The sequence below is a fragment of the Camelus dromedarius genome, chromosome 3 (genome assembly GCF_036321535.1).
Source record: "Camelus dromedarius isolate mCamDro1 chromosome 3, mCamDro1.pat, whole genome shotgun sequence".
Classification (NCBI taxonomy): domain Eukaryota; kingdom Metazoa; phylum Chordata; class Mammalia; order Artiodactyla; family Camelidae; genus Camelus; species Camelus dromedarius.
This window is the reverse complement of record NC_087438.1, coordinates 98,763,284-98,791,172: the sequence shown is the minus strand read 5'-3', so window position 1 is coordinate 98,791,172 and position 27,889 is coordinate 98,763,284. Positions and strand designations below refer to the sequence as shown.

General features: G+C 42.9%; 1 protein-coding gene across 5 annotated transcripts in view; it reads right to left on the bottom strand.

Annotated features, from left to right (window-relative positions):
- LOC105090796 (protocadherin gamma-C4) overlaps positions 1-27,382 on the bottom strand; it is a 165,890-nt gene extending 138,508 nt beyond the window's left edge. The window contains exon 1 of one of the 5 annotated variants that reach the window (XM_031449217.2): positions 27,297-27,382. In XM_031449217.2, the coding sequence (XP_031305077.1) occupies positions 27,297-27,350 (54 nt within the window). In that variant the 5' untranslated portion in view covers positions 27,351-27,382. Of the gene's footprint in view, positions 1-519; positions 3,164-5,431; positions 8,048-10,283; positions 13,048-17,735; positions 20,432-27,296 lie in introns of those variants that run through there. The other 4 variants (XM_064484386.1, XM_031449208.2, XM_031449204.2 and 1 more) reach the window with 4 other exon arrangements.
- Between the last annotated feature and the right edge of the window lie 507 nt (positions 27,383-27,889).

The window sequence follows — 27,889 nt, the reverse complement described above, 5'->3', positions numbered from 1 at the left end:
AGACCCAAAATTAGTCATTCAAATGTAAAACCTGGCAGTCTTTGCTACATGTGATAAGGCAAAACAGAATGAAGAGACTTAATCATTGGAAAGCTATATTTAAAATGCACATCACGGAAAAAGATAAACAACTAGAATGTATTTGATGAAGATGAACAGAAACTTTAACTTAGGCAGAAACAACTCAATACAGTTATAAAGAGTAAAACTTGAAAAAAAAGAGTATTACACATCAACTAAGTAATATTGCCCTATAACTAAGGGTGGTGACATAAAAGAAAATGCTTTTTTTAGCAAGATTGGTTAACCATACAGAAATGCCAACAGTACCAACTATGAAATAGTAATTAGATAACTGCCAAGACTACTGAGCAATCAAGGAACCAATCCCCAACAATCCAATACACCTCCCTCTCCCACTACCATCACTAGAAAAACGAACAAGGACCAAAACTAATCATGCACTATTGAGAATAAAACACAGTAGTATAAAATTTAAGTAAGTCTGCAAAAACTCACGTGATAAGGAAAAGAGGAATCATAAGCGATTTGGGAGTCTTCATTACTGGCACATACATCCATAGAAGGATCTTCATCTAGGAGATCCTTTGGAGGACCCGTTTCCGGGGCCACGTTGTGAAAATTAAATTTGGTATTTGCTGAATGTGAGGCAACGCACAGATTGTAGGAATAGGGCAATGTTCCCTCATAGTTGCAGGAAACTCTCGGTCCAGACTTGGAACCGAGACCAGGCTTAAAGCAGCTCCAGACAGCAGGGAAGGAGCGTCGCAGGCGCAGTGCGATCATCAGAATCACCGCGAGGAGGAAGAGCACGGACATCAAGGCCAAGGCCACTACCAGGTAGAATTGCAGCTCAGCCTGGGGGTCAGAGGGCTCTGGGCGGTCACTGAGGTCAGGCAGCGCCTCCTGCAGGCTGTCCGCGAACACCAGGAGCAGCGTGGCGGTGGCCGAGAGGGGCGGCTGTCCCCCATCGCGCACTGCGACCAGCAGGTGCTGGCGGGCCGCGTCCCTGTCGCCCAAGGCCCGCGCCGTGCGCACCTCGCCCGTGCGCAGCCCCAGGCTGAAGAGCCCGGGCTCGCTGGCCTGCAGCACGTGGTAGGACAGCCAGGCGTTGTGCCCAGAGTCGGCGTCCACCGCCACCACCTTGGTGACCAGGTAGCCGGGCTGCGCGGCGCGCGGCACCGTGTCGAAGAGCGCAGAGCCGTCGGGCCCCAGCGCCGGGTACAGCACCCGCGGCGCGTTGTCGTTGCGGTCGCCCACCAGCACGCGCAGGCTCACGTTGGCGCTGAGCGCGGGCGAGCCGTGGTCGCGGGCCTGCAGCGTCAGCTCGAAGGCGCGCAGCTGCTCGTGGTCGAAGGCGCGCTGCGCGAACAGCACGCCGCTCTGCGCGCTCACGGACACGTAGGACGACAGCGCGCGCGGCTCCAGGTCGCTGGCCACGATGGAGTAGGAGACGTGGCCGTTGGGCCCCAGGTCAGGGTCAGAGGCGCTGACTTGGGCGATGGAGGCTCCAGGAGGGTTGTTTTCTGCCACGTGGACGACGTAGGAGGCCTGGTGGAAAACCGGAGCGTTGTCATTGACGTCGCCAATGTGTAGGGTGACGCTCGTACTAGATGATAGGGGAGGTTTGCCCTTGTCGGTGGCTGTGATGGTGACATTGTACTCTGCTCTGTGCTCCCGGTCTAGGGCACCGTCAATCACCAGCTTGTAATAATTCTTGGAGGTGGATTCTAATTTGAAGGGGACTTCTTCTTGAATATAGCATGTCACCAGGCCATTTTGCCCAGAATCCTGGTCTCGCACTTTAATGAGTGCTATTACGGTTCCAAGGTCTGAGTCCTCAGGAATCTGGCTAGAGAGGGACACGAATGTCACCTCTGGGGCATTGTCATTCTCATCAACAATTTCAATGTGAACATTACAGTGAGCTGTGTGTACCCCTCCATCCTTGGCTTCTATACCCAACGTATATATGCTTGTCTCTTCAAAGTCCAAGGTACCATTGGTTGTGATTTCACCAGTATTTGGATTGAGAATGAAGAGGAGGCTGGTACTTGTTGGGGCATTGAGGAAGGCATAGGTGATTTCTGCATTAATGCCCTCATCCTGGTCAGTGGCCATTACCTGCAGCACGGAAGTTCCCCGGGACACATTTTCTTGGAGGCTAACCCTGTATGTGTCCTGACTGAACACTGGAGCATTATCATTGGCATCGGTAACCTGTATCCGGATCTGGGTAGTGCCGCTTAGAGGAGGGTCCCCACCATCCACAGCAGTTAGGGTTAAGTGGTGATAGTTCTGCTGTTCTCTGTCCAGAGGTTTTTCCAGCAGTAATTCTGGGTATTTACTTCCATCGGGACTTTCCTTCGTTGACAGAGAGAAGTAATCATTGGGGTTGATGGTATATATCTTCAGTGAGTTACTTTTTACATCTGCATCTTGTGCAGAATCCAGAGGGAATTTTACCCCTGGTAAGGCTGACTCACAGATTTCCAAGTCAATGCCTTTTGCAATGAACCATGGTGCATTGTCGTTAATGTCTTGAATTGCAACAATCACATGGAAAATATTCATTGGGTTTTCAGTGACCATTTCAAATTCTAGTGCACACTCTGATTTCCTCCCACAAATCTTCTCTCGATCTATCCTACCATTCACTAACAAATCCCCACTCTCTGTACTCACGTTGAAAAAATCCTCTGCACTAATCCGCAGTTTTCGAGCTGGCAACTCCTTGACGCTAAGCCTCAGATCCTTGGCCAGGTTCCCCACCCTTGAGCCCTTGGCCAGCTCCTCTGGAATAGAGTACTGGATCTGCTGAGAGATGGCCCCACACAACAAAGACAGCACGAAGAGAAAGAGTACCTGAGTTTTCATTGTTTCAGCTTTTCTGAAGCTCCTTAGCATTTCTTGAATTCTCTGGAAAGCTGATCTTCAAGATGTCTCTGGGATGTTTAAAAAATCAATGACAGCACCCTGGACTTCTGTGATTTGAGGGTAGGACTTGACTGTTAGGCGCTTTAGGGTGCACAGGAGCCGAGTCTGCGTTCTGATATGCACAGGACAGGACAAGGCAGAAAAACACTGCCCGTTTCTTCTGCAGAACTGAGAACCCTTATCTTCCCTCTGGTCAACAGCGGCGCCCAGAGGTTTTCTGGGAAAACTGCATATAGCCCAACAATTTCTCAAAGTATAAGCTCTTGAATCTATATATCTTGTCTTTTTACTTGTTGGAAAGAACAAACTATTCAAACTTACCATTTAGTTTGATATTTTCTAGTTTTTTTTATCATCTTATAGGTGTTGCCATTATTTTATATTCTTCTCTTTTCATTAAAGATTTTTTGTAAGTCATACAATTTTTTTTTTCAGTTTTGGGGGCAAAAGTATCTTCAGTGATTTCAATGTATAAACACTGGCATGACTAGCGCAGATGTAACCAATTAGATTAGATCTAATCTTTGCAAAAAAAGAGTTAGTCCAAGCCCTAGACTTATTTTAATGTATTGCTTATTATTTTAAAACATAGATAATCTTCCCACTAAGTATAAAGGAAACTTATATTTTGTTAGAGACACCAGTCTAGTATTTGGACACACACACATGCTTTTATAAAACTGAATCTTGTGTAAGCTATATTTACTTTTATGAAACCAGTGCTTTACTATATGAATGTATACACAATATTCCTTAGTGCCAATTCTGAGCTCCAGTCTGTTTATACCATTATTAGACAAAGTGAGTTTGAGTTGATCACTGGTAAATCCTGGAGAGGCATTGAGACTTCTTAGACACTTCATTTTGAAACTTACCTGTAATCCCTGAACTGATCTTGGGTAACTAAAACAAATACTTTTATTTCAAATGCACTACCAAATTAGACACCAACTCAACAATTTAGTCTATTATTTTGCAGTGCTAATCCATACTCATCTTATACTCCAGTCAAGACAGACTATTATGTTTTCCTACGACATCCTTCCCTTGTTGTCCCAACTTCATAACTTTATACTTTCTGTTCCTTTTACTAAAAACCCTCCTTCCTTTCTATTGTAATGAATTTTTGCCCATCATTTAAAAAAATCTTTTTAGCAAAAATGGGATGTCTGAGACTCCTTATTATCCGTATTCTATATCCATCTAGATGCCATTGTACTCTGTGCATTTTCACAATGTATAGATATGTAGCTACGTTTTATATGGAATCCTTAGAAAATTATCTTTGAATGTCTAAAGTTCCCCTGGCACTAGCCATTTAAAATTTTTTCTCATTACAAGGAAATTTATATTAATATTGTAAAGATTTTTCCTTAAAAATTATTCCAATGGTAACATGCTTTTTTTCTGTGATGCATTTGCATGTTTGAATGAGAATACACACTTCTCTGCTTTCAGTTATTTTGCTCAGGCCCTGTTGTCCCACATTTTTGAATGTACCTCTTCCTAATATATTGAGGGAGAGATGTGTTCCTCTGTTTGAGATCTAATGAAATATATTTTTGCTTAATTTTGGATGACTCTCTGTTGCATCTTTATGGGTGAATGTAATTTCATAAATTTCAAAATGGGCCAACAATTTCCAGCCCAAGAAAGTATTGTTGAAGTGGCTGGCCTGGAAATCTCTAACAGAGGCTGAGACATATCTCCTTACATTTCAAAATCCTTCTCAAAGAAGAAGGAATGCCACTCCAAGGCTCAGAACAGTTTAGGCAATTGAGCTTCCCATGTTCAGACAAAAGGCTGAAATCCATATGAATACACACACACACACACACACACACTTTAAGTATACATAATAGAGACTACATGCTAGATAAAAGAATTTGACCAACCTCTATGTTTTTTTACCCTATCATTTTTATGTCATCAGGTTGAAGAGAATTCAGTCTGGCTTATAAGGAGTTAAGAATCACATTATAAGAGCCTAAGATACCATATATGTATATCAGGATAGGCTAGGTAGGCTGAAGTGATAAACTTCATTACAGGAACTTAAAATGAAAAAGGCCTACGCATGGCAGGTATACAGATCAATGCTGGGTCAACCAAGACTCTTTTCTCATGGCAGTTATTCAAGGACCCAAGTAGAAGGCTCAGTCACAATTTCAAAGAGTCAGTCAGGGGTCTGACAATTCTCACAGTGGCAACTAGAGCTTCCTCCAGGAAGAGACTCATACATTTTCATTCACAATGTATAGGTCAGAACTATTTAATAGGCCCATCAGCCTTACCAGGCCAGGAGGTGCAGCCCCACCATAATTCCAGAAGATAAAAGGAACACATACTTAAACAGAACTAATGACTACCACATTGCTTTTTTTTTTTTTCAAATAAACGAGCATTAAAGCTTTATAATAACCACACTGGCATAATTGTTTTTCATGATATTCAAAGAAAGAAACAAACTCACCTGAAGTTGCTTCGGGTCTCCTTTCATTTCAAGTAAATCTTGAGATATCAAGAGAGGCTCGCTTTTCTCGCAGCTCTCCTGGCTGATGAGCGTGTCCGCATAGTTGGGCTGTGGGAAGATCACGTGACTCTTCCGCGAGTCCGCGGTGAGCGACACCTCGTGGGAATAGGTCTGCAGGAAAGCCCGCACCCCGTCCACGCCCACAAACTGAGAGGCGGGTACGCCCGCCAGTCCGCCTCCTGAAGCCTGCAGCACGCGCGACGTGTGCCAGCGCCTCAGCCTGAGCGCCAGCAGCACGATGACAAAGGCCAGGAAGACACAAGAGACCGAAGCCACCGCCACCACCAGGTACAGCGTGAGATCTGAAGCATCAGAGTCCCGCGGGACTTCCAGGCTGCCCAGGTCGGCCAGGACATCTGGGATGCTGTCAGCCACGGCCACCGTGAGCGTGACGGTGGCAGAGAGAGGGGGCTGCCCATGGTCCTGGACCGCCACCACCAGGCTCTGCTTGAGCGCATCTCTGTCCAGCAGGGCCCGCGCTGTGCGCACCTCGCCCGTGTGCAGCCCCACCGCGAAGAGCCCTGGCTCGCTGGCCTTGAGTAGACGGTAGGACAGCCAGGCATTCTGGCCTGAATCTCTGTCCACCGCCACCACCTTGGTCACCAGGTAGCCAGGCTCTGCGGAACGGGGTGCCAGCTCCACACCCGTGGAACCGTCAGTAGGGAGAGCAGGGTACAGGATTTCAGGTGCATTGTCATTCTGGTCCATCACAAAGAGAGTCAGAGACACATTGCTGCTGAGTGGAGGGTTCCCACTGTCACTGGCTGTCACCAGTAGCTGCAGGTCTCTAACCTGCTCATAGTCAAAGGAATGCAAGGCATACAGGACTCCAGTGTCGGAGTTGATAGAGACATAGGTGGAGACAGGCACCCCCTGGATGGTATCCTCAGTCAGAGTGTAGGTGATTTGGGCATTCTCAATGCTGTCAGGGTCGTGGGCGGTCACAGAGAAGATAGAGGCTCCCCTCTGATTGTTTTCAGGAATGTAGGCAGAATAGGAGGCATGAGTGAAGGTAGGTGGATTGTCATTGATGTCTGCCACATGCAAGGTAATGTGAGTGTCCGTGGACAGTGGCGGACTTCCCCCATCTGTAGCTCTCAGAGTGATGTTATATTCAGACACCTGTTCACGGTCCAGGGGTCTTGCTGTCACTAAGCGGTAATACTGGTTTACTGATTTTTCTAAATGAAATGGCATATTTCCCAAAACAAAAATGGTGACTTGGCCATTTTGCTCAGAATCCCGGTCATGCACATTGATAAGGGCAATTTCCCATCCAGCGGTAGCCTCTTCTGGGACTGATCCTGTGAGAGAAGTGATTGTAACTTCTGGAGCATTGTCATTCACATCCAGAACTGTGACCAGAATCTTAGCTCTTGAAAGGAGACCTGGTCCATCTTGTGCTTCAATTTTAATTTCATAGGACATGGCATCCTCATAATCAAGACTTTTTAATATTGATAAATCTCCAGTCACTGAGTTGAGATCAAAAATTTGAGCGATTTTCCCAGGCATTTTATCTAGTATATAGGACACTTGAGCATTGAATCCCTCATCAGGGTCGGTGGCATTCACTGTGAGCAGCCGGGTGCCCACCGGCAAGTTCTCCTGAACACTTACTTGATACTCAGGCTGAGTAAATACTGGTGGATTGTCATTTGCATCCAGAACTACCACCTGAATGCACAAATTGCTAGAGTGGACAGGATCACCACCATCAGAAGCAATAAGGACAAGCTGGTGAACTTTCTTTTCCTCTCGGTCCAGAGCCTGCTCCAGCACTAGCTCTGGGTACTTGGCTCCATCAGAGACACTCTTCACAACCAGGGAAAAGTAGTCACTGGGGCTGAGCTGATAGTTCTGCAGAGAGTTCATGCCCACATCTGGGTCAAATGCAGTCTTAAGTGAAAATCGAGTTCCAGGAGCCGTTAGTTCAGGAATTTTTATTTCTAATTCCTCTGTTAGAAAATCAGGAGCATTGTCATTAATGTCTTCAATTTCTATTTCTATTTCAAAAATTTTCAGTTTGTCTTCAACCAGGATATTAAATTTTACTACACACCGCGCGCTCTGAGCGCAGAGCTCCTCCCGGTCTATCCTGCCCGCGGTGACCAAGCTGCCGCTTCGCGGATTCAGAGTAAAGAGCTGCGTCCTACCTCTGGAGACGATGCGGACTCCGCGCTCCACCAGCTCCCTGGGCTCCAGCCCCAGGTCCTTGGCGATGTTGCCCACGAAGGAGCCTTTGTCCAGCTCCTCTAGCACCGAGTAGCGGATCTGCCCGCATCCGGTCTTGCACAGCGTCCCCAGAAGCGCGCACAGCAGGGCCAGTCCTCTGCCGTTTCTGAATCTCGGATGACTGGTCATTTCCCTTTTGGTGAATTATTTTCTCTGAATTGGGTTCCAATTTTCCACGACGGACTCCAATCTTATTTTCTCAAGGCCCTAAGCCTTTCATGGGCCTAATTTATAGGTCACAGAGCTGGCGGACTAAGAGGGTGAGCTCTGGAGCAGCCCCGGATCTTCTGAATGTATTTTCCTGGTTCTTTGCTCTTTGGAAACAAGAAAATGGACTGGGTCTTAAGCGGCGTTTTCCTCCTTGAGTGGTGAACAGCGACGCTCAGAGGCCTAACCGTTTACTGCACCCTCTCAGACAAACCCAAGTCAGTACTTTTTAAGTTTACCCGCTCCTGAAATCCTTTTTATCAGAGGTAATGGGATCGGTGTTTATTTCACATAATTGAATCGCTATGTGTTAAACGATGTGACTTCAAGATATCTTCCTTGGGAAGCCATGCACTAACATTAACGCCACCAATATTGTTTCAAACATGCTAAAGTTGCTGTTTTGAAATATTCAAAGTTGAAGAACCGCACAGAAGTGTAAGTCATATTTATATGTAATGCCTCTTGAAGTCTGTCTTTGATAGCCTGACATCTTAGTTTCAATATTTTCTATTTAACCATTAAACAAACATGCAATTGAGTGTCTGACAATACCTGGGGATTTAAGGTGAATGATATGAACACAGCCACTTCCTTCACAGAATTATAAGGATATAAAAGCAAACAAGGTATTATAGTGCATTGAGATAACCACGATAATGGGAGAAGCCAAGGGAAATGAGAAGGCCTCCAACCTGGCCTTGGAGGTTAGCAAAGGCTTTCCCAAGAAACATGAGAGGAGTGGGTCAGGGATAAGGCCTGGCTGTGAGAGAGAAATCACAGAACTTCAGGTTACTGAAAGTAGTCCACTTGGCCTAAATCTAGACTGTGAAGATGTTTTTAAGGACCAAAACTGAAAGTAGTAGAGATAAATGTTTTATATTCCAGAAACCCTTTTCCTGTATTCATTTTCCTCTTCAAGCACAGAAATAGAAATATATGTCATTTCAATCATGATGCATTATATACCTATGCATAAGGCATTTATTCTTGTGAAGTTACTTACACACTAGAAGGAACTCTGTCTTCAGTTTCCCTCAACTTACCCTTTTTTATTTATTTACACATAAAGATTTATGATGTATTATTCTCAGTGAGTTCCAACTTCATCTCAAATAAAATTATGTAATAGTAATAACACAATGGAATACATTGTCTCAGATCAATTTCCCCCCAGACGCCCTTAAACAATAAAGAATCACAGCACTTTAAGTGATCATAATATCATTATAAACACAACTGAGTCAGTACATGATTATTTGCAAATCAAAAATTAAAAATGATCCCAGTTACATAGAATATTAGTGTATTCCTTGTTCTCTGTTATTAAATATATAACTAACACACTAAAACCCAACATGAGAAAAGGAATGGGGAAGGAAAACTGCAGTTATGAGGGGGACTGATGTTGGTTGAGAAACTGGAAATATATTTAACAGCTGCTGTGAGTAGGAAAATTTAAGAGAGATGTATAAGAAGGATCTTCATGGGCAATTATTTGATGTGGCTTCTGAATCCCTTAAGGATATGTATTATTTTTAAAGATAAAACGGCAACATGGTTTCCACGTATGAGAAAAGTAAAAAGTAACAGCAAAGAGAAACATGTTTACTATTATACTACCCATTTATTATAGAGCAAATGAGAACTCAATCACTTCTTAAAGGAACACAGAGCTACTTTAGAGGTTAAAGAGATTTTTAACTAAAAAGACATTACATGACATACCTTCCTGAAACATGGTGAAGCATACGTATTTCTAAATTCGCATCTTTTAATAGGGAAGATCATACAAATTGAGAAAAATAAAGAATCTCACTGCCAAACTGAAAGAAAACTATTAAGAATGAGTTAGAAGAAAATAACCAACTAAAGTATTTCATTATTCATTAACAAATTTAAATATAAAACATAACAGCCTTAAATTTTAAAGAAGGAAGGCATTTGAGTAAACATAAAATTCAACCTTCATATTTCTAAGAAAAAAAGAACTGTTGATCCTGGTGGATGCGACGATTTGCTCAGGGATGAGAAAGAAAGCATGAGAACCAGATACCCCAGTTCCTAAGGTAGTGCTCTTTCCATAACCCATATATCAACTTTGCCTACTAACTCCTCATTTATACTCATTACACAATGATTCTAGGCCCCCCTTCCTTGTTACAGGGTGTGAACACTTAGAACCACTGAGAGATAATTCATCGGAAATAATTTCCTAAAAATTGAATATATCCATAAAGAAATATGAGAAATAGAAGAGATCTGGTAAATTGTGGAGACAGCTAAATGATTAAGCAAATGTATTTATTTTAGAAAAACAGCTCACAGGTATATTGCGATGAGAATTTACCTGAGAAAGTGTTTCTTCTTTATCTTCAGGTAGAACTTGAGGGTCTGAAAGAAAATCCTTTTTCCCACAGCTCTCCTGGCTGATGAGCGTGTCCGCATAGTTGGGCTGCGGGAAGATCACGTGACTCTTTCGCGAGTCCGCGGTGAGCGACACCTCGTGGGAATAGGTCTGCAGGAAAGCCCGCACCCCGTCCACGCCCACGAACTGAGAGGCGGGTACGCCTGCCAGTCTGCCTCCTGAAGCCTGAAGCAGACGCGATGTTTGCCAGCGCCTCAGCCTGAGAGCCAGCAGCACGATGACAAAGGCCAGGAAGATGCAGGAGACTGACGCCACCGCCACCACCAGGTACAACGTGACGTCCGAAGCCTCTGGGTGTGCGGGGACCTCGAGACTGCCCAGGTCGGCCAGGACATCTGGGATGCTGTCAGCTACAGCTACTGTGAGCGTGACAGTGGCAGAGAGAGGGGGCTGCCCATGATCCTGGACCGCCACCACCAGGCTCTGCTTGAGCGCATCTCTGTCCAGCAGGGCCCGTGCTGTGCGCACCTCGCCCGTGTGCAGCCCCACCGCGAAGAGCCCTGGCTCGCTGGCCTTGAGTAGGTGGTAGGAGAGCCAGGCATTCTGGCCTGAGTCTCTGTCCACTGCCACCACCTTGGTCACCAGATAGCCAGGCTCTGCAGAGCGGGGTGCCAGCTCCACGCCAGTGGAACCATCTGTAGGGAGGGCGGGGTACAGAATTTCTGGTGCATTGTCATTCTGGTCCAGCACGAATAGGCTCAGAGACACATTACTGCTCAGTGGTGGGTTCCCGCTGTCCCGTGCTGTCACATACAGCTGCAGTTCACGGAACTGCTCATAGTCAAAGGAACGCAGAGCATAGAGGACACCGGTGTCAGAGTTGATGGAGATGTAGGAGGAGAGAGGTGCCCCCTGAAGGGTGTCCTCAGCCAAGTTATAAGTTACATGGGCATTGTCATCGCTGTCTGGATCATAGGCCATCATGGAAAAGATGGAGGCGCCTCTGAGGTTGTTTTCAGGAATGTAGGCAGAATAGGATGTGTGGGGAAAGGTGGGCGGGTTATCGTTGATGTCTGCCACCTGCAGCAAAATGTGAGCATCTGTGGACAGAGATGGGTTCCCTCCATCTTTAGCAGTCACAGTGATGTTATAAGAGGAAAATTGTTCCCTGTCAAGGACTCTGGTTGTAACCAGTCGGTGGTAATTGTCCACTGACCTTTCTAACTTGAAAGGAAGGTTCTCTGGGAGTGAACATGTGATAAAAGCATTCTGCCCAGAGTCTCTGTCATGTACATTGAAAAGTGCAATTATGGTTCCTGGAGGAGAGTCTTCAGGAACTGAGCTGGTAGCAGAGGTCATGTAAAATTCTGGGGCATTGTCATTCACATCCAGAACTGTAACAATGACCTTCGTTCTGCTCAAAAGGCCTGGGCCATCCTGAGCTTCAATATCAATTTCATGGAATTTGGCATCCTCATAATCTAGACTTTTTGTGATTGTTATTCCTCCAGATGTTGATTTAAGCTCAAATATCTCTGAGGTTTCTTCAGGGTTTTTCTCCAGAAAATATGCCACTTGGGCGTTGTACCCCTCATCTGCATCAGTGGCGGTCACTTTGAGTATCTGGGTGCCTACAGGCATATTCTCTGGAACACTTACACGGTACTCTGGCTGTGTAAAGACAGGCGCATTGTCGTTTACATCCTGGACCACCACGCGGATGCGGGAGGTGCCAGATCTGATAGGGTCGCCCCCGTCCAAAGCCACAAGAATGAGGTGGTGTACGGCCTCTTCCTCACGGTCAAGGGAGCGTTCCAGCACCAGCTCCGGGTACTTGTTCCCATCCATTCCTCTTCGCACGTCCAGGGAGAAGTGGTCATTTGAATTAAGTTCGTACTTTTGGAGGGTGTTCTCTCCTACATCCGCATCGTGAGCGCTCTTAAGAGGGATGCGGAATCCTGGCGTAGTCGTTTCACTGATTTTTAGCTCCAGTTCCTCTACTCCAAAGCGAGGGGCATTATCGTTAATATCTGTTATTTCCACCTCTACTGAATAAATACTCAGTTTATCTTCCAGGAGTATGTTAAAGTTCACCAAACACCGAGCGCTCTGCGCACAGAGCTCCTCCCGGTCTATCCTCCCCGCGGTAACCAAGCTGCCGCTTCGCGGGTTCAGAGCAAAGAGCTGCGTCCTACCTCTGGAGACGATGCGGACTCCGCGCTCCGTCAAGTCCTGGGGATCCAAACCCAAGTCTTTAGCGATATTTCCCACGAAAGAGTCTTTTTCGAGCTCTTCTGGCACAGAATAGCGCATCTGCCCATCTCCAGCCTCCCACAGGGCCGCCAAAAGAAGGCACAGCAGGACAAGCCTTCCGCGGTTTGGCAACTTGAGCAGAGCCGCCATTTCTTCAGCTGCAATCTTTTCTCCCAGGCAACTTCCAGCACCCAGTGCAGGATTCCAATCTTTATTCTTCAGGGTCTGAGGTGACTAGCATTGACGAGACCCAGGTCACTGTGGAGAGAACTAATGGGCTGCTGGACTGAATTTCTTTGCCTCCCGGAAGCTTGCCGGCCAAATGCCCAGCCCTTTGTGTTTTGGGGGCCGTAATGTTTGGATTGGATGGCTCGCAGGCTTACTTCTTAGGTGGTCAACAGCGACGCTCAGAGGCCTAAATAATTTCTGCACGCTCTCAGGCAAACCCAAGTTATTTCTTGTTACCCGCTGTGACTTTCAAGCTGCTTTGAAGAATCTTACAGTTCTATGGTACCTTAGAAGCAACTCTTTCAAGCCAGGAGTCTTTTTCTCAGAATGAACAAGAATGGTGTAAATGAATGCAACTTTGATAGTAGTTGCTAGGAAAGTATTATTGAACGCTGGAGGCATTAATCAAGGCAGCCTCTACCCTTACTCCAAACGTCTTCAGTCTCTTATTTTATACTCAGAGACAATAAGGCCAATTTTAAAACATTAGCCATATTATCTTCTAATGTTACATATTTTGAATTTCAGTGCTTGATGGCTTAGCGTTAAACTTCACAACCTGTATATAAATTATTGAATTATCACTTAATTGGGTAACTATCATGTGCCTGACACTTTGCCTGACTGATGCTGGAGATAGAAATGGTGAGCCTGATGAACACAGTCCCTGTTCTCAGGAAGCTTACAGGATAGGAGAGGACACAGGAAAGTAAATAGAGTACTTCAACAGAGCATCATAACTGTTAGGGTTGTTGCAAACATGGGTAATGGGAGAATACATAGGAAGGTTATCCAGCCTAGAATTAGGGGTCAGGAAAGCCTTTTCCAGGACAAGATTGAAACTGGATCCTAAAGGGTATGTATGACTGGATCAAGAAAGAGGCTGGAGTAGTGTTCTAGAACCTCAGTACAAGTGCTTGGAGGTGAGAGGCAGCATGGAACATCTAGGAAACAGAAGGTGGTTTGTTCTTTGTTCTTCTTTTTCAAGATTGTTTTGGCTATTTGAGGTCCTTTGATACTATGAATTTTAGGATGGACTTTTTTCTATTTCTACAAAAAAAAAAGGGCACTGGGATTTTGACAAGGATTGCACTGAGTTGGTAGATTGCTTTGGGTAGTTCTATGAGTTTTTGATAGATACTCTTTATCCGGTTAAGGTTTCCTTCAATTCCCAGTTTGCTAAAAGGTTTTAATCATGGGTTGAATGTTCTCAAGAGCTTTATTATGTTTCTGTTGAGATGAATATATGGCCTTTTATCTTTACTCTCTCAAAATGGAGTTTTACATTATTAGATTTTCTTATAATGAAATATCCTTGCATCCCTGTAATAAACTCTACTTAGTCATAAGCTATAAATGATAAATATTAAATATATAGTAGATAGGATTTGATAATATCTTTAGATTTTGAATCAACATTCTTGAGTGACATTGCACACTTCCAGTCTTATTTCAGTTTTTTTTTTTTAACCTTTTGGCTTCTTCCCCATTGAACTTTTTCTAACTTTAATCCACTCCTCTGAGAACAATGATGGAATATTTATTGGCAACAACTGGTATCAATGCACCCTGTTTTCTAGTAGAGCTTCTAGTCTGTTTTTTAAAAACCTTTCATCAACATTGTTTTGATGCTTTTGAGTCTCATCAAATAACTTCTTGGTAGCCTTTACTGCAGCTCTGTGAAGATTTCTGTTTCTTTTTCTTTGACATCTGGTTTTATTCTGTATATTATTTCCCACTCATGCTTCTTTACTCATATTAAGTTGTTTCAGTTTTTCCCAGTCTTACTTGCCACTTGCTTTTCCTTCTCTTTCCCCTTTTCCAGGTCTTTGTCTCCCCTCTACTCCTGCCCCTAGGTCTTTGTCTTTAATCAGAATTCTGGGTTTTCTTTTAGGATCTTTAAAATGAATTTTATGCCATCTGCCTAGCCTGTATTAGTCCCAGCACTGGACTGGACAGAATTTTCATTTTCTTCCACTGGTGTCAGCTTCCGCTGTTTCACCATCAAATTCTTCCTTGTTTGCATTTCAATAATTTATATTCTTCATTACTTTTCCTATTATTTTGTTTAAGTTTATGCTGATATATATTTTTGCCTTGTTTCTTGAGTGGGAAGTTAAACTCACTTATTTTTAATCATTTGTTTTTTGAAATTATTACAGCTGTCTATAAATTTACCCTTAAATACTCTTTTAGCTCCATTCCACAATTTTCATAAATAATTTTTGTAGTTTTTATTTCCATTATGATTTTTATTTTTAATTGATTAATTTTAATATATTTTTATTTCATTGTGATTTTTTAAGAGCTGTCGAAAAAGAAGAACTAAGAACTAAGAGTAATTTAGGGGTGTAGATTTAAATGTCTAAACCTTTTTGTTTCTTTTTATTATTTTTAAATGTTTCCTTTGTGATTTTTCCAGCTTTACTGAAGTATAATTGAAAAATAAAATTGTAAAATATTTGAAGTACACAACATGATGATTTGATGTGTACACATTGTGAAAGGATTCCTCCTACTGAGCTAATTAATATATCCATCACCTCACATATTTACCTTTGTGTGTGTGTGAGAGAGCATTAAAACTCTAAGCAAATTTCTTTTATACAGCACAGTGTTATCAACCATAGTCTCTACATTATACATGAGGTCCTCAGGCTTTACTCTTATTCCTCTTACAGCTGAAAGTTTGTACCCTTTTACTAATCCCTATTTTCCCCGCTAGCCAGCTTTGTGATTTAAGTACATGTTATATGGCATGTATATTATTGGTACTTTGAAACTAGCTCTGCCTTTTTTTGTGTGTGATGACTATGCAGTAAACTACTGTAGATTTCCCATATTTTCATATAAAATGGCTCTTCTATATATTTGTTGTGTATAGGATTCTATACAGATCTATCAGATCAAGCTTATAGATTCTGCTGTTCAAGTCTTCTGGGTACCTAGTAATCTTCTGCCTGTGGGGTGTGTTATTTCTTACAGAACTGTGTTAAAATGTCCTGGTATTATTTTCAAAGTATATTGTTTGGTGATAGAAGTTCATAATTTTTATATCTTTTTGGTTGTCTGTTCAATTACAACTATAATCAGTTCGTTAAAAAAAAATGACCATTAATGCTGTTGCCTTAAACACTACTTTGGTGTTATAGTAATATTGACATGACTGCTTTCTTGTGTGTGGGTTGTGTGTGTGTACATCTATCCATCTATAACTTTACTTTCAATTTTCCAGTATAATTGTGTTTTAAGCATGTATCTTGTCAGCAGAATAGACGGATTTTAAAAATCATCCAAGTTAGTAATCTCAGTGTTTAATAGGTAAAAAGTTCATTAATACATCCACAGAAGTAAAGTTTTAAATTATAAGAGCTGAGAAGATTTTAAATTATAACACCATGTTATTAAGAGTATACTCTTGCTACTAAACAGAAAATAAAAGTAAAAATAAAAACCCGAACTTAGACATACAGCAAGAATGAGGGAAATTTTTAAAAAGCCATCAGAGAAAACAAAGATTACCTAAAAAATAATGACAATTTGTTGACAGAAAATTCTCATTAGTAACAGTAAGTTCCAGAAATCCCCAGGTCCCAGGCCATAACTAGGACTTCTAATGGCACTTAATGGTATGCAAGAGTGGTATTTGGAATATCACAACTCAAGTCTGAGAGACTTAGTGTGCATTTTCTGAAGACAGTATGGTGTTCACCTCACTCCCTTGGTTTGTAGCTTGCAAAAAGTTATCATAGGAACAGGTAGGCAACATTTTTTGATTCCTCTCCCCCCTCCACCGCCTTTTTTCTTTTACCAGGTGAGGGGCCTTAATTGCTTATTTTGGATCCTAGGAGTAAGCCTGGCTCAGGTCCCTTGTTTAGCCTGCAGACCTTTGTCCCTATTACACTGCTGGAACAATCTTGTGACCTACAATGCCTTCATCTAAGTTCAAGACTAGAATTCCTACTTTAGCTTTAGCCTGGCTCACCACTTTGTCCCATCTTCAGTCCATTTAGATATTTATTTTTTATTTGTACCTTACTATGCTTCTGCTTTCTTCTTTTTATATTTTATATATCTCTTTAATTTACTGGAGGAGAGTAAGTATATCAAAGCAAGGATTCCCCTATGATGCATTTCTTACAAAGAGCTAACACACATTAAAACGTAATATGTACTTGATTTTGTTAGTCATCAACATTACAGGCACAATATACAAGTCAGGAGGCTTCAAACTTTTTCTCAAGTTGCATGGTAGATTTTCTGTCACTCATTTTATTACTTCATTTCATAAGTTACTTAAACATTTGATGTCTTCTTGAGCATGCATAAAATATATCAAAATAAATGACTAAACAAAGGGCTTAGATACTCAACAATGGCTTAAATCTGTAGATTACCTAGATTCCCATAATTTATATTAACACAACTTAAAATACTACCTTACACAGTCTTTACCTCTTCAAATGCCCCAAATAAAACAGCACTCCAACAGATGACATCTACATTAAAGTTAGGAACTAATTAGGCGATCTTTATAACTTACGGATATTTGAGAACAGTATTAGTCACATAAATACTGGTGGACTTTTTCTAGTCAAACTCAATCCTTGCCAGATAAGAGAATGGTAAACCCAGAAAAATAAAATTATTTGGCCAGTGGTAAGCAAGAAAATGTTAAAAGCCAAATCTCCTTGTTTCTGATGTGGTGCTTTTCCCACAACTCTTCATGCCACATTACACCTACATTATGATTAATTACAATCTCCTTTTCAATGAAAGAACAACTATTAATATACTTGGATATAAACACTTGATAGTGATTTCCCAAGATTTGTAAATCGACGTCTACAAAGACATACGGGATGTAGAGAACTATTAGCAGTAAAGAGTGAAAGCAAGTAAGTAAACGCAGAAATTATTTTTATCTAGATAAACTTACTACAAAAAGTTTACCTGAGAAAATGTTTCCTTTTTGTCTTCAAGTAAACATTGGGGTGCTGATAGAAAATCCTTTTTCTCACAGCTCTCCTGGCTGATGAGCGTGTCCGGGTAGTTGGGCTGCGGGAAGATCACGTGACTCTTCCGCGAGTCCGCGGTGAGCGACACCTCGTGGGAGTAGGTCTGCAGGAAAGCCCGCACCCCGTCCACGCCCACGAACTGAGAGGCGGGTACGCTCGCCAGTCCGCCTCCTGAAGCCTGCAGCACGCGCGACGTGTGCCAGCGCCTCAGCCTGAGAGCCAGCAGCACGATGACAAAGGCGAGAAAGATGCAGGAGACCGTGGCGACCGCCACCACCAGGTACAGCGTGAGACTTGAGTTGTCAGGGTCGGTGGAGGGCTTGATGCTGCCCAGGTCGGCCAGGACGTCTGGGATGCTGTCAGCTACAGCTACTGTGAGCGTGACAGTGGCAGAGAGAGGGGGCTGCCCATGGTCCTGCACCGCCACCACCAGGCTCTGCTTGAGCGCATCTCTGTCCAGCAGGGCCCGCGCTGTGCGCACCTCGCCCGTGTGCAGCCCCACCGCGAAGAGCCCTGGCTCGCTGGCCTTGAGCAGGCGGTAGGACAGCCAGGCGTTCTGGCCTGAGTCTCTGTCCACCGCTACCACCTTGGTCACCAGGTAGCCGGGCTCTGCGGAGCGGGGAGCCAGCTCCACGCCCGTGGAACCGTCCGTAGGCAGGGCGGGATACAGAATTTCAGGGGCATTGTCATTCTGGTCCAGCACGAATATGCCCAGTGACACGTTGCTGCTGAGTGGCGGGTCCCCGCTGTCACGCGCCATCACTTTCAGTTTCAGGTCCCGGAACCGCTCATAGTCGAAGGATCGCAATGCATAAAGGACGCCGGTGTCTGAGCTGATGGAGACATAGGAGGATAGAGGCACCCCCTGGATGGTGTCCTCCGCCAAGGAATAAGTGATTATTGCATTCTCATTGCTGTCAGCATCATGGGCTGTCACAGAGAAGATGGAAGCACCTCTGGGGTTGTTTTCTGGAATGTAGGTGGAGTAGGAGTCCTGGAGGAAGACAGGGGCATTGTCGTTGATATCTGTCACTTCCAGTGAAATGTGTGTTTCAGTAGATAAAGTCGGGATTCCCTGATCTGTTGCTGTTACTGTGATGTTGTACCTGGAGGTAAGTTCTCTATCCATTGTTCTTTCTGTCACTAAACGATAATAACTATCATCTAACTTTTCTAGTTTAAAGGGTAGATTTTCAGGAATGGAACAGGTAGTGTGACCATTGTCTCCGGAGTCCTGATCATGCACACTGATAAGAGCAATTATGGCCCCAGGAGGAAAGTTTTCTGGGAGTGCAGTGATAACAGAGGTGATGGTCACCTCTGGAGCATTATCATTTATGTCCAGAACTTTGATCAGCACCTTAGTTCTGGCCATGAGGCCTGCACCATCCTGAGCTTGAATTTCCATTGGATAAATCATGTATTCTTCGAAATCCAGAGGTGTTTTATTTGATATTTCTCCTGTGTAAGAATCCAAGTGAAATATTTGCGCCACTTTGTGGTCTATGTTGTGAAATGAATATGTTACTTCCCCATTGGCTCCTTCATCTGGGTCGGTAGCTTTTACTGTGACCAGCGGAGTGCCCAGCGACACATTCTCAGGGACACTTGTGTGGTACTGTGCTTGAGTGAACGCTGGAGGGTTGTCATTTGCATCCACTACTTGAACTCGAATTCGGAGGGTTCCTGAACGGACTGGGTTGCCCCCATCGAAAGCAGTGAGAAGGAGGTGGTGGACAGCTTCTTTTTCTCTATCTAGGGGACTCTGCAGCACCATCTCTGGCTGCTGGGACCCATCAGGTCCTTGTTGTACATCCAGGGAGAAATGAGGGTTGGAGCTGAGCTCGTAGCTCTGGAGTGAATTCATATCCACATCAAGGTCTTGCCCAAAAGGCAGAGGGATCCTGGTACCTGGAGTGGTTATTTCATTCATTTTAAATTCCACTTCCTCTAACTGAAATTGGGGAGTGTTGTCATTAATATCAATTATTTCCACTTCAACAGGGAAAAGCTTCATTTTATCCTCTACCAAGATGTTAAAACTCACCAGACACCGTGCGCTCTGCGCGCAGAGCTCCTCTCGGTCTATCCTGCCCACAGTGACCAAGCTGCCGCTTTGCGGATTCAGAGCAAAGAGCTGCGTCCTACCTCTGGAGATGATGCGGGCTCCCCGCTCCGCCAGCTCCCGGGGCTCCAGCTCCAGGTCTTTGGAGATGTTGCCCACGAAGAAACCTTTTTCTGTCTCTTCTGGCACCGAGTAGCAGACCTTTCCAGCATAGGCTTCCAGAAACAGCCCCCGAAAAAGGAACAGCAGAATCAGCCTGCTGCAGCCGAGCAGCTTCACTCGAATCGCCATTGCTCTTTGCTTCATAGTTTTCTTCCAGGCCAGCGCAAAGGGTACTGTTTCTCTGCTCTTCTAAACCTAAATTGACCTAATTTTCAGGACAATTCAGAGCAGGAAGTGGTCCAGAAGTAGAATCTGGGCAGCCTAAGGGAGGCTGTTTTCAATCTGGCGGTGATGGAGGTTCTAAGTTTTTCCGCCTCGCGGGGTGGGTGTGCGCTGCCTTTCTCTTCCAGACTGGTGAACAGCGACACCCAGAGTCCTAACCTTTTACTGCACTCCTAGATAATACTTGAACTTTCCTTTCTCATTAACAGGGTCTTAATTTATTATCAAGGAAATAGTTAAGCATTACACAATGTAACTACGAAAAAGAAAAATTAGTACGTTCAATTAATTAATTATATCTACATATTGCTAAATTGCAACACACAGTAGAATCCCAATATTCCCAAACTATCTGCTTTCCCTGTTTGCTTTTCAGGAAACATCACAAAGGGGACAAAATCATCTCTCCCTTCCTCTGTAATGTATCTTGACCACTTGATAATTTCCCAGGCCATATAGATGAGCAACTGCCCTCTGACAGGATGATGAAAAAAACTGAAGGGAAAAATAAACTTTTAGAGTCCAAGAAAGATTTTTTAAAAATTGGACTGTCCCATTTCCTATCCACAGTGCTTCGAATATTTATCAGAAACCTTGGAATTCTGAAAGACATGTTTTACCCCATCCTTTTACTGAAGTATCTCTGTAATATGGAGCTTAAAATGTCTTTAATATGGACTTTTAAAAGACCTTTAATTCAGCTGAAAGTAATATATTTTGCATAAAATAACACTGAGCTCTTGGAATTTCCTTAGGAAAATGTGACATGAATATCTAATTTAGATTTTATATTTAAGAGACACAAGAGGTGGTGATATTATTTTTCAAAACTGACAAGAAAAAGGCCACATCTTTATTTTTAGCCAGCCTATATTAGGATAATATATGTATTCTCCTACATTCACACTTAATATTTTCTCCAAGATAAATTGGTTTTCTAAAGTAGGAAGATTTTGAGGAGGGGAGGGTATAGCTTAGTGATAAAGTGCATGCTTAGCATGCACAGGGTCCTGGGTTCAATCCCCAGCACCTCCATTAAATACACACACACACACACACACACATATATAAATGAACACAATTACCTCCCCCCAAAAGATATTTTAAAAGTTTAAAAAAATCAAGATGTAAAAACTAGATTGCTTTCCTTCTTTTACGCATTGCAAAATTAGTAAACAGTTACTAACATGTCTCAGCCTAGTGTGATTTATTTATCTTAACCCAAAAGTTAGGGAAGAATGATCTTTGCATTCCAGAGGCTGACATTTTTCAGGAACAAACTGAACGAGATATTGGCAGCCAACCCATGGGCACGTGAGTGAGAAGGGTCTGGAAAATGATGAAAGAAAGAAAGGAAACAATTGAAGGCCAGAGAACAGTTTTTGGAAAGAGAATATGTGTTCCTGTATAACCAAATCTATATTTTCTCAGCTTCTCAAAGACAAGTATAATGGAGCCAAAGAGCAGACACTTAAAGATGCAGTGAACCTCCCTCAATGTTGCAAGGAAAGAATTCTTTAGTAGGAAACATAACTTTTCAGAACATGCATTAATAGGCACAAAGTTTGGCCCAAAGGAATTTTCTGGGCCAATGAAACAAATCAAAATACACATAGAAACTAGCAAGTAAACTTGTAGAGCTCCCCCTGCACCCCCAAATCCAACCAAAACCGATCATGACTGCTTACATCAGGATATTTATGAAATAAAGTGTTAAAACTCACACATATACATTTGAACCCAATGTAATATTTACGGCTTCACTGTTGGCACTACAGAAAACATCCAGTTGAAAGATGTTTCTGAGTTACCATGAAGAAATTAAAGACTGCAATATCTGAAGCCACATATAGACTGTAGGAATAGGGAAATCTCTTCCTGAAATGGAAGCAACTACAAATCCAGCCTTGGTCCACGGACCAGGCTGAAAGCAGGGCTGGAGGAACATCACAGGCACCGACCAGGTGATGACCAGAATCACTGCCAGGAGGAAGAGCACAGAGACCAAGTAAAACTGTAGCTCTGGTGGCAGGTGCCAGATGGTTGCTGAGGTAAGACTGCAACTCCTGCAAACCACAGGCAAAGACCAGCTGCAGCGTGATGACTGTCGTCACTGAGCATGGTAACCAGCAAGCCCCAGAGAGCTGCGTCTGTCACCTGCAGTGCCACAGCGTGCATCCCATTCTTGTGTATCCTCAGGTTGAAGAATCAGAGCAGGTGGTCTGAAGCACCTGATAGGACAGTCAGGCATTGCACCCCACTCAGTACCCACCTTGGCGACCAGGCTGCACAGTATATGGTGCCCATGGAAGAGCGACACAACTTCCAGGTGCAACTGCCAGCATAGCATCTTCTGCGCCATTTTCACAGTGGTAGTCCACCATTACAGGCAGGCTCAGGATGACACCAAGCCCAGTCGAACCCTGGTCATGGTTGCAGAGTCTGCTCAAAGGTAGGCTGCGGTAAGCACTGTTGTGCTCTGCACTCAGTGACACGTTGGACAACAGCACCCAGGTTGCTGGTCAGGAAGAAAGAAGAGGCACTCAGGGCTCCAAGTTCAAGGTGGAAGCACTAACATGTGCAACGGAGGCTCTTGGTGAGTGTTCCTGGTCTCCAGGACTATAGTAGGCCTGTTGGAAAACTAGAGCATTTTTGTTAATCTGGGTTGTATGCAGGCCGATGCATGATGCATCAGAGGAGAGGGACAGCTTGTTCTTGTCGGTGACATGGAAATTCTGATTCTGCTTCCAGTTTAGAATTCCATCTGTCAGTAGCTTACAAAGAATTCCACAGTAATTGTTAGAGATGAATTGTTGGCTGTGTGTTTGTTACTCTTTACAATATCTTTCACTTATCCCTTTAAGCAAGTCTCTTGAGTCCTGTTGTTCTGGTAAGTGCAACCACAGTTCTGATCTCTAATAGGACTAGACACTCAGTTGAAAGTCACCTGCACTGCATTATGGTTCCCAACCTCCATTTCAACCAGGATTGGGCCCTTAACTGTCTCCTGTCCTCTTCTACACCGTAGAAGAGGCTACGATGTAACTGTCACTCTTCAAAATCAAAGATGGTGCTTGCTATTATAGGATATATTCTGTATATCCTGTGGGACTGTGTGGGAAGTACAGGAGAACTCTACCTTAGGGGTATCATCTACGTCAGAAGGGATCACCTGAAGAATGTAGACAAGGAGGTGGAAGGCACGTCCTCCAGAAGGCAGACTCTGCTGTACTCTTTGTGGTTCAGTATGGGAGGGTTGGCTCTGGCATCCAAGATCCGTTTCATTCTCTGAGCTGTTCTGCTTCCTTCCCACCACTAAGTGGTGGCAGCTCTGCTCCTCCAGTCCCAATTTCTCTAATAACCAGGATATTTACTGCCCTTGTGCTCTCTTCTACTTCTGGCAGTGGGGGAAATGGTTAATTGAAACTAATCTCATAAATTTGTAGAGAATTATTTGCACCATCCATATCTACTGCAGTTTAGGAGTAAACTTTGCTCCTATTAAGATGTTTCCCCAGAATTTTCAAAACAAAATGGCCGCACTAAAAGCCTTATGTTATTTATATCCAGGATAAAAATACATTTATATGAAAGGCATTTATAGGATTTCCAGTAAAGTTTTCAGGTTCAGGGAGTCTAGGGACTTCCTTTGGCCTACCAGCTAGATCTATCCTGTCATTGTCTTGTTCCTCCCTGCTCTCTTTGCTGGCGGTAAAGACAGGCTTCTCAGCACTCACCCATGGTTCTGGTCACCGAGATGTAGATCTTTAGCAAAATTGCCCACTTTTAAGTCCTTGGTTACCTCTTCCAGAATCGGGAATCTTGCAGCGCATCTACTTCGCAGTTCACTCGAGTGAACACTGACAGCAGGAAGGAAAACAGTGCTTCCTGCACTCTCGCGCCCTTCCCAGTGGGAGGACCTCTTTCTGTGTCTTCTTGATGCTGCTTCGTAGGTCTGAATACATCTCGCTGCGGTTGCTGCCGGGATACCAAAGTGCACTGGAAAGACAAGGCAGCGGCTCACCCTGAGTTGCCAGACCTATATATTTGGAAAAGATTCCGGGAGAGACGGTGTGCAGAGTCCCTTCCTGATGGGTTTCTCAAAAGTCTGCGGGGATCAGGGATCGCTGCGTCAGAAACGCCAGTGGATTCCTTTGTTTCACTCTAGCCACGGACTGGCCGACAGCGGCACCCAGAGGTCCAGGGCAATATCTACCGCCTGTTATTTCTGAAGGTCCTCACAGGAGACTGGATTTGCTTTATTCCTTGGACTTCCTTTACAATACTGGTTGGTTTAGTACAAAGGCTACAAGTCTCTATTTCTTTTTGACAAAATATGAATAAAATGCTCTTTCTACAAAATTTAAATCAAAATTTTAATTTATTAAAATTGACATCCACTTAAACATTCTGACAGAATTTCCCTCTTGACATTTCCTTTTGAAGAATACTACTGAAGCTTCCTTTTCTTAAAAAAAATTTTTTTTGAACACAGGACCTCGTGCATGCTAAACACGAGCTCTACCACTGAACTATTGCCACCTCCAACCCACTCCTACCCACCTATCCATACTGTTAAAAGACAAATATACTTTTTTTCTGTTTTTATTGTGATAAAATACACATAACATAAAATTTACCAACTTAGCCATTTTTAAGTGTACAGTTAAGTGGTATTAAACACATTTATAACATTGTGCAACTATCTCAATCATCCATCACCAGAACTCTTTTTATCTTGTAAAACTGAAATGTATACCCATAAAATGGTTACTCCTCATTCTCCCCTCTCTCCAGCCCTTGGCAAACACTGTCTACTAGCTGTCTCTATGATTCTGACCACTCTAAATACCTCATGTAAGCAGAGTCATACAGTATTTGCCTTTTTTGTAGTTGGCTTATTTTACATAACATAATATCCTCAAGGTTCATCTATATTGCAGCATATGTCATAATTTTCTTCCTTTTTAAAATAGTATGGAGGTTCCTCAAAAAATTAAAAATAGAACTACCACAAGATCCAGCAATTTCACTTCTGGGTATGTTTCTGAAGAAAATGAAAACACTAATTCAAAAAGATATGTGCACCCCTATGTCCACTGCAACATTATTTACAATAGCCAAGATACAGAAGCAACCTAAGTGTCCATCAATAAATGAATGGATAAGATGTATTGTACATTTACACAGCCATGAAAGAGAATGAAATCTTGCCATTTGCCACAATATGAATGGACCTAGAGGGTATTATTATGCTAAGTGAAATAAGTCTAACAGAAAAAGACGAACACTGTATGATTTCACTTACATATGGAATCTACAAAAGCAAAACAAATGAACAAATATAACGAAACAAAAACAGATTCACAGATACAGAGACCAAACAAGTGGGTGCCAGAAGGGAGAGGGGTGAGAGGATGAGTGAAAAAGGTGAGGGATATTAAAAATTTCCAATTACAAAATAAACGAGTCACAAGGGTGTATAGCATGGGGAATATAGTCAACAATATTGTAGTAACTTTGAATGGTGACAGATGGTAACTAGAGATACTGTGGTGATCATTTTCTAATGTATAGAAAAAGACTATGTGTATACCTGTAACTAACATAGTGTTGTAGGTCAATCATATCTCAAAAGAAAAAAAGGAATTTCCTTCCTTTTTAAGGCTGAGGAATTAGTTCATCATATGTACACATGCCACATTTTGCTTATGCCTTCACTGGTTGATGCACACTTGGGGTGCATCTAACTTTTAGCTACTGTGAACAACGCTGCTAAACATGGGTATACAAGAATCTCCTTGAGACACTGCTTTTAATTCTTTGGGAAATATACCCAGAAGTGGAATTGCTGGATCACATGGTAATTCTCTTTAATTTTTCTGAGGAAACACTGACTGTTTTTCACAGTGGCTGAACCGTTTTACACTCCCACCAACAGTGCACAAGGGTTTCATTATTCCATATAACACCAATATTTGTCACTTTCCTTTTTTTGGAGAGTAGTCATCCTAATGGGTGTAAGGTGGCAACTCATTGTTGCTTTCATTTGCATTTCCCCAATGATTAATAATGTTGAACATCTTTTCATGGGCTTACTGGCCATTTGTATCTTTTTTGGAGTTACATACATACTATTAAAATCCCCCCAATAATCAGCTATTTCTTGTATACCATCGGTTACCTCTACAGACTGACTATTTATGTCCCCCAAAATTCACATGTTGAAACTTAATCAATGTGATGGTATTTAAAGGTAGGGCTCGTGAGAAGTGATTAGGTCATCAAGGTGGAGTCATCACGTAAAAGGGGCTGCAGAGAGCTCCCTCATCCCTTCCACCACGTGAGATTACAGCAAAAAAGACTACCATCTACGAACCAGGAAGCCTGCGCTCACCAGACGCCACAGCTGTCAGTGCCTTTATCTCAGACTTCTCAGCCTCCAGAGCTGAAAAATTAATTTCTGTTGTTTATAAGCCACTCAGTTTATGGTACTGTTACAGCAGCCCAAAAAGACTAAGACAGTTGCCCATGCCCTTTCATCTCTTCTAACACTTTCTTTTTAGTGTAGTGGGTCCACTCTCCACATACCTAAGGGGAAGGTGAACCCATTCATAGCTGTAGTAGGGTCTGATACTAAACCAATAGTGGTGATCTCACTCCTCTTGTCAGTGTTTAGTGAGGAATACTGGCTTAAAACAATTAATAATTTAAAAACTGAGCTTAGGGCAAGGTTTCTCAACCCTGGTAATATTTTGAGCCCGATAACTTAGTTGTGGAGGGGATGCTCTGTGCATTATAGGATATCTGGCAGCATCCCTGGCCTCTACCCACTAGATGCCAGTAGATACCACCCCCACAGTTGCGACAATCAAAATGTCTCCAGGCATCATCAAATGTCTTCTCCTCCCCACCATTTTGAAAATCATAGGCTTAGGGTATTCCCCTGGTGACTACTATTGAGCCAGGGATAGGTGTATAGTCTTAGTTAGACCAATCAAGTTGAAAGACAGATTCTGGTTAGGGAGAGACACTCTCTGAACTTACCACGGCCAAGAAAGGAAGTTCCCCAGTTACTTCTGTCAGATTTCTTATGACCATAGACTCTCGAAGTTTACAAGATGAGGGAAAAGCTGAAAGAATAACAAGTATAAATAAATGTTCATTCTCTAAAATCAGGAAGTTAAAACAATTTGTGCCAGGCCATGATTCTATCATGCCTAGAGGCAGCCATGTTTCTAGAACTGCACTGTTCAATACAGTAACCATCAGCCAGCCACACATGGCCACTGAGAACGTGAAATGTGACTAGTCCAAAATGAAATGTGTTTCAGTGTAAAATACACACCAGATTTTGAAGATTTAGTACAAAATTAGAATGTAAAACATACCATTAACAATTTCTACATTGATTCTATGTTGAAATATTTTTGATAATTAGGCTAAATAAAATGCTACCGAAATTAATTTCATGTGTTTCCTTTTGCCATTTTAATGCAGCTACTAGATAATTTAATATTAAATAATTTAATAATGTGGCTTTCATCTATGGGTCATATTATATCTCTGTTGAACAGAGTTGCTCAAGACTACCTGGTTTTCAAAAACATTTTCTTATTGTTTAAACCAGTGTAAATCAG